The sequence below is a fragment of the Solea solea genome, chromosome 13 (genome assembly GCF_958295425.1).
Source record: "Solea solea chromosome 13, fSolSol10.1, whole genome shotgun sequence".
In the NCBI taxonomy this organism is placed as follows: Eukaryota; Metazoa; Chordata; class Actinopteri; order Pleuronectiformes; family Soleidae; genus Solea; species Solea solea.
Window position 1 is genome coordinate 25,405,487 of NC_081146.1, and position 12,522 is coordinate 25,418,008.

The 12,522-nt window shown below is 40.4% G+C and overlaps 1 protein-coding gene across 1 annotated transcript in view; it reads right to left on the bottom strand.

Moving 5' to 3' along the window:
• The window catches only part of znf385d (zinc finger protein 385D), a 101,692-nt gene extending 92,443 nt beyond the window's left edge, over nt 1-9,249 (bottom strand). The window contains exon 1 of the mRNA XM_058648096.1: nt 8,951-9,249. Coding sequence (XP_058504079.1) covers nt 8,951-8,975 — 25 coding nt within the window. The 5' untranslated portion in view covers nt 8,976-9,249. The remainder of the gene's footprint in view (nt 1-8,950) is intronic.
• Nucleotides 9,250-12,522: the final 3,273 nt, after the last annotated feature.

Sequence of the window (12,522 nt, forward strand, 5' to 3'; positions counted from 1 at the left end):
TTTTATTTAAGAAGATGATTAAAAGAAAAGCAAATAACAAAGGAAGCAAAGTCAGAGCCAAAAAAAATCAATAGAAAGCATTTAATGGGCCTCTTTTATACAATCTCCCCAGCGCCGCTTTGTTAATGTGGTGAACGAAGTCTTGTGGCCAAATCTGGACTCTCACACTGAGCTTCTCATACACTCACTGACAGCAACTGTGTGCCTGGAAGTGTGAATATGGAAGTGTCTGCGGTTATTAAATGTTTATTTCTTTAAAAACTGAACCACCATGTTTTTTTTCCCCTCTTCTTTTTATAACTTGAGGCCACACAGAGACGATTCATTTCAGTCTAGGGGTCTTTAAGAACAGCAAACACAAAACCACTAACAAAAAATATCCACTTTAAAAATGAACGGATTAATCTGTGCACTTAATTTAAAGTATTTAAGGAGTTAAAAAAGCCATAAAGCACCTGTGTTTACTTCCATCCAGAGAAGAAGAAGGAGAAGTCACTACTTTTAGTTCTAGCTAGAGTTCAGGATTTCGAGATGAATGCCACCGTAAAACAATGCTACTTCACTAACATTAACTGCACTTTTCTGTTTGTTTTGCAGTAAATCAGTCGTACACATCGTACTGTTTCACTTTTAACTCTAGACAAGTTGCTATGCCATGTAAAGCGCTGTTATTGACCGGTCCTGCTAACAATGGCTAGCCGGAGGTTGACGTTGATCTCCAGTTAACGACATACAACGGGAAGCAGCACAATGTGGCTAAAGACGGATGCTAACAATGATGGAGTTCTGAGGGCGAGACCTCACTTTAAATAGAAAAGTTGACCAATGGACTCAGTCTACGATAAATGAGTGTGTTAGTCATTAGCAAACAACAGCAAAGCGAACTAATACTTTTAGAACTGTCACCAAATTAGCAATTCTTACATACTGAACCTTTAAAGCTTCTATTAAACAATCATTCTACATTAATTCACTGATTTTACATTTAAACCTCAATCATTACAAGCTTTAGATTTAAAGATGAGAAGATAAAATGCGTGATTAATCACAGTAAATTATCTGATTAATTAAATCTTAATAATTGACGTCATAAAATTAGATGTGATGTTATGGATTTTTTCTCAGCGGCTATGAACTTGTGCTCTGTGTGCAGTGTTTCTGTGGTAATGTAGAGTTTGACGCCTTGATGGACGTCTTACAGTGAGATTAAAAACAAACACGGCCTCAAAATGAGGCAATAAAAGCGCACTAATCAATATTTTTATATTACCAACAAAATGAAACTATTTGATGTGAGAGGTTGTTGTGTTTGAACCCAGGGGAAGACAGGAAGAAAAAAAGAAAAAAATCACCCCACTCTGCAGGAAACAGCAGCAGGCATTGGTTTTCAACTACAAAGGGTTGAGGGGGAAAAAACTGCAACTGCAAAACATCAAATGAAACAAAACCAGGGAAAATATCACATTTTCATTCAAGATGTCAGCAGTGACACAACTCCCATTCATGCTAATGTGCTCAAGATGTGAAGGCAGTTTATGTCACGTGTCAAAAATCCGTCATATTATCTTAATGAGGCTGTAAAATATTGAACATGTGTGATTCTCAGCTTCTTCTAAAAATATTAATGCAGTTTTAAAGATAATCGTGTCAGTTTGCAGTTTGCTTTAAGGCTCCGTTTTTTTCCTAAACTAAATTTTAATTAATCAGATTAACACGAGTCAGTTGACACGTTGAACCCGGGGTGTTTTCTTCCCGCCTTCACAAGAAGTTTAATGAAGTAGAACTGAGACGAGATGCTAATTCTGGAAACATTTAAAACATGTTACGTTTACATAATTTCGACAGCACTTCATTTTAAGTTTTTTATAATCTTACCTTTACGCTTGGCCTCGGAAAATTAGCTATCAGAGGTTAGCAGAGCAGATTCTGTGATGCTAACTCCACCGTTGCTACCCCAACAATTGCTAATGTGATGCTAATGTGGTGACCACCAGTGTTGGGTGCATTTTGTCCAACAGAAAAACCACATAGGGGAGACAGTGCAGTGTTCGGGATAAGTGAATAAAGGTGATTTGGTTAGCTAGCGCCTGGCGGTGTATTTGTATATAGTTCAACATTTTTCAACTTGTGACGCACGCAATCGAGGGAACACTTGACGCTGCGACATTTAATGTTTGAAAGATCAAATTTGAAAGATTTAAAAAGGCAGAAAAAAGGTGATATATCATTGACAATATTAATCCATTCCTGTATTGTGAGGGGGATCAGGAAGAAACCAGTGTCTAGTAAATCTATCTAGCTTTTTCAAGTGGAGATCAAGATGCCAAACAAATATTCATCAGTGCCTTTTGTCTGAAAGTCAACATATCTATTTCCTAAAAAATAACGTCATTAAGTGCAAGGGCAAGGATCTAAAACTGTTTGCTGTCTAAAAATTCAAATAAAATGACTCTAACAACTGCAATGACAATGTTGTTAATCACTTCTTTTAGTAGTTTCAGGAATCCTGGGTATATCTACCATACTTGTCAATATTTGTTTATAAATGCATACATTCTGCTATCGTCCACATTATTACAATGTTTTACAACCTAAAAACTGAACATTTAAAACACTGTTGGTTCCGTTTTCGGGGGAAAAACATGCATATTTTTTTAAAACAATAATGCAGTTGACCGCATTCACTTACTGACTGGTTCTTATTGGCTGCGACTCAACAACCAGCTTTGAACCAAAATCTCTGCTAACCCTAACTGTCAATATCAATGTTGCTGGTCTCGTAACTTGACTTTTAACCGTTGTTATACTACATTTTGACACACATTAGCTTTGACACAGACCTAAATTGCTCGTCTGGCTTCAGATTGTCTTTATCTGAAAATAAATAAAAACATGTGAAAGAGGCAGTAAAAGATACGAGGAGCCGCTCACTGGACAGGATGTGTGTGTCAACAGTATCGTGGCCAGCTTTAGTCTCTGCTGCTCTGCCCTTCCTGAGAAATTCACTTATCTGGTCTCTAGTGTTTTAAATCCTGCGGCTCTGCGTCCAGAGAGAGAAGAAGGGGGGAGTTAAAATGATGTCTGGAGAACTGGTATTAATAATTAATCATCTTGTGCCGCTCTCTCCTCCACCTTCCACCTCCTCTAAGCGTCCTGAACCTGGCCGCCGCCGCTGCTGCTGCTGCTCTGATACCATCTGTCCAGAGGAGCCGCAGGGCCTCGAAAATGAAAAGATCACCCTCCATTTCCTTCAGCAAATACAAATCCAATTATGAGATAAATCTAAATTCCAGTGGAATGCATACACTCGTACGGCCGGGCTGTGATTAACACCTGTATTTTCATGCACTTCCTGGCGATTGTGTTCCGTGAACCTTCAACATACTCCGAGTTCAGAGGATGAAATAATTTAATAAGTCTCATTAAGACGAGCAAACGTAAGAACAAGGGCTGCGTTTAAATCGTCCTTGTGCTTTCAAAAGTCACACTTCCACTGATTTTCCACTTAACCTTTCTCAGATTACTCTTGTATTCTTATGAAATTACAACAGATCTCATCAGCGTGTGGCGGACGGAGAGAGTCTGGCTCTGAGCTATGCAGCACACACACGTCAGTGGTGAGCAATAGGTGGCCCTTCGGCCAAAACTGGCCCGCCAGCATCAGTATCTGGGCCCAGCAGATGATGTAAAAAATCAGATCTTAAATTGTTTTTCTTATCTTCTCACAAAAATATGGAGTTCAGAGCTTTTATTCTGAAAAATTAGGAATTTATTCAAATAGATTATGTTGCTAGAATTGACAGTTAACATATACTAAACTAAAAACACTGCTGTTGTCATGGTGACAGCCAGGTTTGGGGAGTAAATGTTCGTAAAATAAGTACTTGCATATGTTAGACTCAAATAAGCAGTAATTCTTTAAATTTAAATGATGCACAATAAATATTAACAGTACGAGTTTTTGTCTCATGCATCTTCATAAAGTCTTCATAAAGAGCTGCTGATGGAAGACAACGTCAACATTATTGTTAGTTTAAGGCAGCAAACGTGGGTTTTTGTTTGTGACTGAAGACGTTTTCAGTCACTGTCACTGAAATATTCAATTGCTTACAAAGAAAATGGCCCTCGGCCACATTTACCTGCACGTTTTAAAGACATTTTTTTAACTTAAATCACAATATAAATCATGGCGTGATAAAACTTTGTGCATAATTAGCTGATAATTTACAGTCGTATCGGTAACATTTTCAATTGGTTAACAAATTATTTTTCCGGAGATGTTTGGTTAATGCATTACAGCTTCATTTTTACACATGTTATTTAAAATACATTTACAAAATAAAAGTTTGAGAAAATTCTGCACGGGGAGCCAAAAAATATCTCCTGCGACCCATCTGTGGGTCCCAACCCTCTCTTTGGGAACCTAACCTTTAACCTAACCCCAGCCATACCCTAATCCTGACCAGTGCCTCGATGACTAGTTCCTTCTCTCCCACTTTTTAAGATTAAAATTCTCTAAAGAGCTTGGTTGGAATTTTTTCTTTAAATATTTTAAACTTCTCTAGAATTTTAAGTTACACAGGATTTTAAGCATTTAAACGTGTTTTATAAAGGATTTTTGTGTCTGTTTTTAACATCCACAATCCTGGTCTTCTGGACCCACTGTCCTACATGTCTTAGATGTCCCTCGGTTAGATCAGGGGAACATCTACAGTAAGACATGTAGGACAGTGGGTCCTCAGGACCAGGACTGAGAAAAACTGCGCCACACAAACCCTAACCCTAAAACCTGGCGTCAACCCTTAAAAGCCATTTAAAATTGTGAGAACCAGACAAAATGTCCTCACAAAGACAGATAATTCTCACAGCCTACTAGAGACAAAGCGTTAACCATAACCAGTTTATGCCTAACCTCACTGTTAACCACTTCTTGAGGTTCTGCCTCATGATTAGGACCAGGTTTGGGTCTCAAAGGTCAGTGTTTATGACAGAAAAAGGTCCTAAAGTGGTGAGAAATGCACACACACACTCACACTCCATCCTCTATACATTAGCATACAGCGGACAGTATTTCTCGACACTGTGAGTGTGTGTGTGTGAGTGTGAGAGTGTGTGTGTGTGTGTGCCACGCTGATAAACACAGCTGTTGCTGAATCCGATCCAACAATCACTTCCTGTGCGCTCTGTAATCTGAGGTTAACCAAAAAGACGTCCACGTGCTGCTAAACGTCGACCACAGAGCCAGACGCTGGAAGGTCAGGGTGGTTTATTTTTCTTTTTCTTTTTAACTCCACAAGCTTGTTAGTCTGCAGCGCACACACACGCACACACACTCACAGCCAATTAGCCTGTGACGTTACCGTTAATTTTAGTGCCTGGTTTCAGCCTTTAAATCTGGAGGGATGCTCCTTTCATTTGTTTATTTAGATTTATTGATTTGTTTTCTATTACACTATTTCCTCGTCTTGTTTTCCGAGAGGTCAGAGAGTCCTCGCGGGTTATTCATCACCATATGTCACCTGCTATAAATCATTTAAACAGAAAGCATGTTGCGGTTAAATCGCAGAAACGCAGAGCAAACGGTGTTATTAATCTTTAAACAGATACCATCTAGTTTCCCCCAGCGCCCGAGCAGCGCTGCAAACATAAAAGTGAAAATAATAATAAAAACTAACGGTGACTTTTAAATCTTTACTCCTCACGTGTTTTTTGCTTTTTACACTTAACAGTGGAGATAAAATGGTTTCATGGTATTTTTCGTCAAACAAATGCAGATAAAAACGACGGAGACAGACGTGCATCCAGCAGAATCACTGTTATTATCAGTTGTTTATGTTCTGTATTTATGTATACGAGTTTTGTTCAAGGCACATCACAAAAAATAAAAAGGGACTTGCTGTAAAATAAGATTAAGTCGTTCTAGTATCTACGGTAATGATTCTGGAAGGGTTTACACTCACATATAAACACAACGGACACGTCTACAACAGTAACTGAGATTATATTATCTTAATTAAAGAGAACAAATTCATTCATTTAAAAATAAAAACATATTTCACAGAAGTCATAGAAAATGTTCCTTGTTTTTTTTAAAACAAAGTTTAAGTGAATTAATGTCACTCTATACCACATTTACAGCAATATTTGCAAACTGAAAAAATGCATAACACCATAATCTAAATTAAAATTATAATAATTAGTTCCACTGAATGCCAAATGTTCCAATCTCAATGTTAAAAAAATAATAATAAATAATAATAAAATAATAAAAAAACATGTATACATTTGCAAACATTGCATTAAATGTGGTTAAAAGTGACTTTAATACATTTACACCATTTATTTTGTCACGGTTTGTAGTTAAATGGAGTTAAATTCAGAAAGGAGCAACTTTACAAACGATGCCTCATAACTTTTCTTATGCACCATAAAACTAATTGCAATATTTTCCCCACAGAAAAAAAAACATACGTCCTGGTGGCCAACAGAAAAAATAAACCCATTGTTTCCCATTAATGCTGAAAAGTGTGGCGTCCTGCCACAGTCTAACAGTTTCATAATGAAGCAGAAACATTTCCAACAACAGTTCCAATAACAACGCAGGAGATCACAAGTTAGCGTCTCACCCCATTGATACGTGTGAAACATCGCTGTCTGCCGTGTGCTTGTTTGAGCGTCGCACCGCTACGCTGCTAACTATGCTGTCAATAAAGTCATTAAATATTCACCAGCAGCTGTGTGTGAGTGGCACTTCTCTCTCATAACTAAGTGATTCTGTAAAAACAATGCAACAACAAGATGAAAACAAAGCATGCGGGGGATCAATAGTGTTGTTTTTCTGTCTCCAGTGCGTGAATTCTGAGATTAAAGTCAGAATTCTGAGGAAAAAGACAGAAAGAAAAAGACTTTTTCTTTCATCTCAGAATTCTGACTTAAATCTCAGAATTCTGACTTTTTTACTCACTTAGTGAAATAAACATTCGCTTAAGTCTGTGGTATCCTAAGAGTGTGTTTATCAATTTTTCTTGACCAATGTCCGTAGATAACTGAAAAAATTGTTTCTGTCTGAATTAGTCTCAAAAGAAGACGACGTCATGTCTTGTCTTCCTCTGCGATAGCCTTAGCTCGTACTGCGGTTCTCTTGAATTTTGCGATTATCGCGACAGCCCGAACCATAAGGTTTTGGAATGAGTCAAATAAATGATGCTAGTTAGCTCCCCCTTGTGGCACTCTCAGAATAAATCAATGCTTTTTATCAAGATGTACGATAACATCGCAAAGTGTTGCGCCCGCGCGGACACAGTTTTTGGCCAAACTCTAAAACCACGCGCACCTGAAAAACCCTTTAGCTTCCTCGTCACACTTGACGCACATCAGTCGCTCTGAAGCCGCCGCTCCACATCTGACAGCTTATTCATTTAAGAAGCTCACATCTCCCTTTTCCTCCCCCTCTCTCTCTCTCTCTCTCTCCACGTCCCCGCGCCCGTGCACGGCATCACAAGACAAAATCCGTCTCGCCTTTTACAAGCCACGGTCCGTAACTCCAGATCGCTTTAATCCTCCCGGATGAAAAAATAAAGTCTTTCAATTTAGCGAATCAGCCCGTTCACAAGTCCACATCCCTGAGTAATTATTCCTGTGATGTGACTGAAGCCGGCCGTGAGGGGAACACTTGACGAGCAGCCGCTCGTGCAGTAAGTCTTCTTAAGCCTCCTCCAGTCTTTATCGGAGGAACTAATGGCTGGAGCTGTTTTCTCTGGAGTCTCTACACGATGTATCAAGTGGCTCCTGAGGATGGCAACTCCGGGTTTTATTGGGATTCCAGAAGACAGCCAATGAAATCCAGGATCTAATCCAGGACTTGGATTCTCATCTGAGCTTGAATCCATCAAACCCTCGTGGAGCACGAGGAAGGAGGTTAACTCAACATTTTTAGGATGCCACACTGCGAAACTTCACGCTCTCCTCTTACATTTGTGTCTGTTTCAGATTAGTTTGTGCTGTAACAACAGTAACCAGGTCGTCTTCAGTTACCAGGACAAGAAACAGGCGGGAACTGATTCAGCTTCAGGAGAGAGGGAGGGAAATGTGTCTCTTACACACTGGGTTAGACTGTGATGAAGCACATGAACATGAACACATGAACACACAGGTTACACACGCAGCTAATCATTTCAGGGCTCTGCATTCACTTACATTTATCCCTTACCTTAACCTCAGCCCTAAACTTTAACCAGATCCCTTAGAAATGAAGTTCTGCCTCATTAGGACCAGGCTTTGGTCTCCATGAGGACTCACAAGGTCAGTGTTTATGCCAGGAAAGGTCCTAATGACCTACACACACACAGTCTGGTTTCCATGACTTCAGAGGACATTACATTCATTTTCTGGAGACTTTAATAAACATAACTACTAATAACTCTAACTCAACACGTCTTCACCTTCAAATGTAATAATTGACATTATGGGGACTTTTTGCTTTTCGTCCTCATCCGTAAGACAACTCCCCGTAATGTGAGTGTGTAACACACATGTAGGTCCCCGCAACATGAGTAACATCTGGTACAAAGCATTATCCCTTACCTTATTCTCAACATTAAACTCTAACCAGTTCCTCAGAAATGAAGTTCTGCCTCATTAGGACCAAGAGGACTGACCTCCAGCACACACACACACACACACACAGTGTGGTTTTGGTTGCTTCAGAGGACAACATATCTTCACCTGCGACATGCGTCCCCATGAGGAAGACAAGTCCCCGTAACGTGAGTGTGAAACACAAATGCCGGTCCCCACAACGTGAGTAACATCTGGACCAGCTGAAACAAGGGAAATCCAGGGTGTGTAACTTCTGCTCTTCACACTCGTCCTCCTCTGATGAGAACCAGAGCGTGTCTCTCTCTCTCACACACACACACACACACACAAACACACACATTAACAAACTCACCAAAGAACATGCTGCTGCTCTCCATCTCTGCTGCTGCTGCTGCTGCTGCTGCTGCTCAGGTTTGTGTCTCTGTTGCTGTTGCTGCTGCTGCTGTATTTCCTCTCTGGTGCTCTGCCAGTGTGTGTGTGTGTGTGTCCATGGACAGCAGCCTGAGCATGTCTCACACACTCCTCATACAGTGTGTGTGTGTGTGTGTTCAGTCCAACAGCAGTGTCAGTGTCTGGTCTGCATGCTCTGCTCTCAGCTCACTGCTGCTGTCTGTGGACCTCTGTATGTCTCTCTCTCTCTCTCTCTCTCTCTCTCTGGTCCTCCCTTGCCTCTCTCGTCCCCTCCCCTCCTCTTTAGTTCTTCCCCTCCCTCCACCCCTCTCTCTCTCTCTCTCTCTCTCTCTCTCACTCTCTCCCTCCCTCCTCTCAGGCCCCTTCACACGCTGGATCCTCTGCTTCTTACTCTTCTCTCTGAGGTATCTGTCTACATTTTCCAGCAACAGCCTTCTCTCTCTCTCTCTCCCTCTCTCTCTCCCTCTCTCTCTCTTTGTGTCTCATTTGTGTTTTACTTGTCAACCTAAGCCTCTCTCTCTTTCTCTTCCGCTCACACACACACACACACACACACTGTCTGTCTTTTATTTTTTGATCTTCTTCCCCACTTCTATCTCCCACTCCCTTTTCCTTTATTCTGACTGTTCCCTCTCTCCCCCCTCCACATCTCTCTCTCTCTTTTTATCTCCACCTCTGTACATATATATTTTTATAGTATCACGTGCCCCCAACCCCCTTCTCTTTTTCTTTCACTCTCTCTTTTTTCCCCGCTGCACATTGATATGCAAAGTGATTTCTGGGTGAAATCAGGCTACGTTCCAAAATGAGCGACAACACACGTGGACGACTGAATCCATGGGAAAAACAGTCTCCATAGAGAGAGAGCGCCGAAGTAAAGCTGTAGTATGTTACTTATAAAGATGTAAACAAAGGTCTGTTATATTCAAATCACTGGCCAATGAGTTCGCACAATAACAATTGGAGTTTGACTGAAGACTTGTAATTAAAGTGTTGTATAAATGAGACTATACTACTATAAACGTGTCATAACAGATTCAGAAATGTTCTGTCTAAACCTATAACTTGACCCTTGAAACTGTCTCTACCTCGCCTCCCTCTTTCTCTCCTTCTTGCCCCCTATTTTTCCTTTCACCACAACCTGTCTAGGCAGATGGCCGCACATTTTTGAGTCTTGTTCTGTCGGAGATTTCTTTGTGTTAAAAGGGAACTTTTATCTCTCTACTACACTACTCTAGTGTTTGTTTATTGTGTGTAACATAAAATAACATAAAAGGTTTTCTGTCTTACTATGTACGGATAATGTACGTTGCGATTTGGCGCTATACAAATAAAAGGAAATTCAAATTCAAAACACAAATAATTTGTCAATTCTATTGCTCAAAAAAAACAAACTGTTGTTTAGCAGTTTGACCGCGACAGAGGATCGGTGGTAGAGGAGTAGAAAGTTGAGGGTTCAATTCCTGGCTCTTCTATTAAAATGCTGATGTGTCTACAATCTTCGCAATTCCAGGCCAAGACAAGAGTGCTCAGTCAATCGTGAATGGGTGTGAACACAGCCGCGTGAATGGGTGTGAATGTCAAAACTGTAGTTTAATGCAGCTTTTTAACTGGTCAAGACAAGAAAAGCGCTGCATAAACTGACAGGATTAACATTTCTTGTCCTCAACATCATGATTCCCATTGTCAGTGTTTGTTCCGTTGTGTAAATTGTGACGAAAATGAGTTTGGGGAAGAAATAAACAGCAACACCGCCATCGCCCTCGGTGATACTGTGACTCATGTTACTATGTAACTTCAGACTCTCATCAACAGTTTAGATGATGTGATTCATGAAATCAATGTTATTGAGCACTGTTCCGAGTTCTAAAAAGGAACGATCACTACAAACACTAATGCTAATGCTATGCTATGCTAACGACCAAAAGGTGGATCGCGTTGTCGTCGCTGGTAAAATTGGAGCATACGAAAAAGAAGTTTTACATTGCTACTCGGATTTACGAGTTCCCAAGTTCACCGTGTTCCAGTCGAGAAGTCGGAAACGCAAATGTTTGTCAGGCTAGCCATTGTTAGCAATTTTGCACTCACAAAAACATGTAGCAATAACTCTACAGTTCAAAATGATCAAACGGTGTCATGATTTACTGCGAAACAAATAAGACAGAATTCTTATTGACGGGAAAAAGTTGCAGTGTTTCTGTCTTGGAATCCAGAAATTGAAGTATGTGAGGTCGCTCCGAGCGGACTACAAATGGAATGTTAGCATTACATTGCCGTTGATGCTGATCGGTAAACATGACGTACTTGCAGGGTGAGTCGTCCTGAGAATGAATGCCGATTAAAACACATTCCTCCGAGTAAAAAACAAGTTTAAGCCCTGGATTAAATGTTTTACTTCACCAGTGATAATGCGGTACATGTGTGAACGCCACAAGGTTGTTATTTGTTTTTATTTGACCGAAAAACAAAATGTCTGCAATCCGATATCTCAAACCTCATTTTCTAACTGTGGTTTATTTCTTTTTTGGAGTTTGAGCTCTATGGTGTTTAGTTTTCTGTGTGGGAGTGTGTTTGTGGGAGCATTAGGACTGATCTCACACACACACACACACACACACACACGGTTTGTCCTTTGCTTTTTCACAGATAATCAACCGTCAATTTGAGTCATTAATTTCTGCAAAAAAAGGGGCTACTTTTCACTTTGGTGTCGCTTTAATTCAAACGAGGACAAATCTCTGCTGCCGCCTGCGATGCCTTCACCGTCCGAGGACGCCGGGTAATCGGGTTTTTCTCTAATCGCCTGCTTCTAATCATTGAAACCAGGTTTGCTGTTTGCATGACATCAGAGAAACCAGATTACTGCAGAAATCTGATAGTAACACAGTTACTTAAGTGCAGGTAAGTGCTGTGAGTGATTCTGTCTTTGTGTGTCGGTCCTTTTGTTTAACACTTTCTTCTCTCTCTCTCTCCCTTGGTTAATTAAGCTCACTCTTTTCTCATGTGTTCACACAGACTGTGTTGCTGTTTCACTCCCTTCTGTCTTGTTTTGTTTTCACTTAATATCTTTTGCTCTCTTCATGCTGCTCCTCTCTTCCCTCTGTGGATGGTTGTAATCAGAGTCAACAGGAGCTGATATCAGGCTGCTGCTGCTGCTCTGCAGCCCATCTCTATCTGAGGGACACACACTCACACACACACACACACACACACACACACAGTGTTTAGAAACCTAACACAAACCATATGTCGTCTACACACACACACAGATACAGACGCAAACACTCTGAAAAAGGCCAACTGAACCAAGAGATCGACACACGAGCTGCTCACCACCGCGTTTACGTGCATGTTAAAAGTCCAATTTTAGACAGACTAACACAATAATTTGGTTTAATCTCATGTAAACACGTTAGTCTGACTAAAATTAAGCTAGTCTTAGTCCTGTGTGGATTTTGTGATGAAGTCTGAAGATAAACAGCTGCTCGTTGTGTGTTATTTACTGTGTTATAG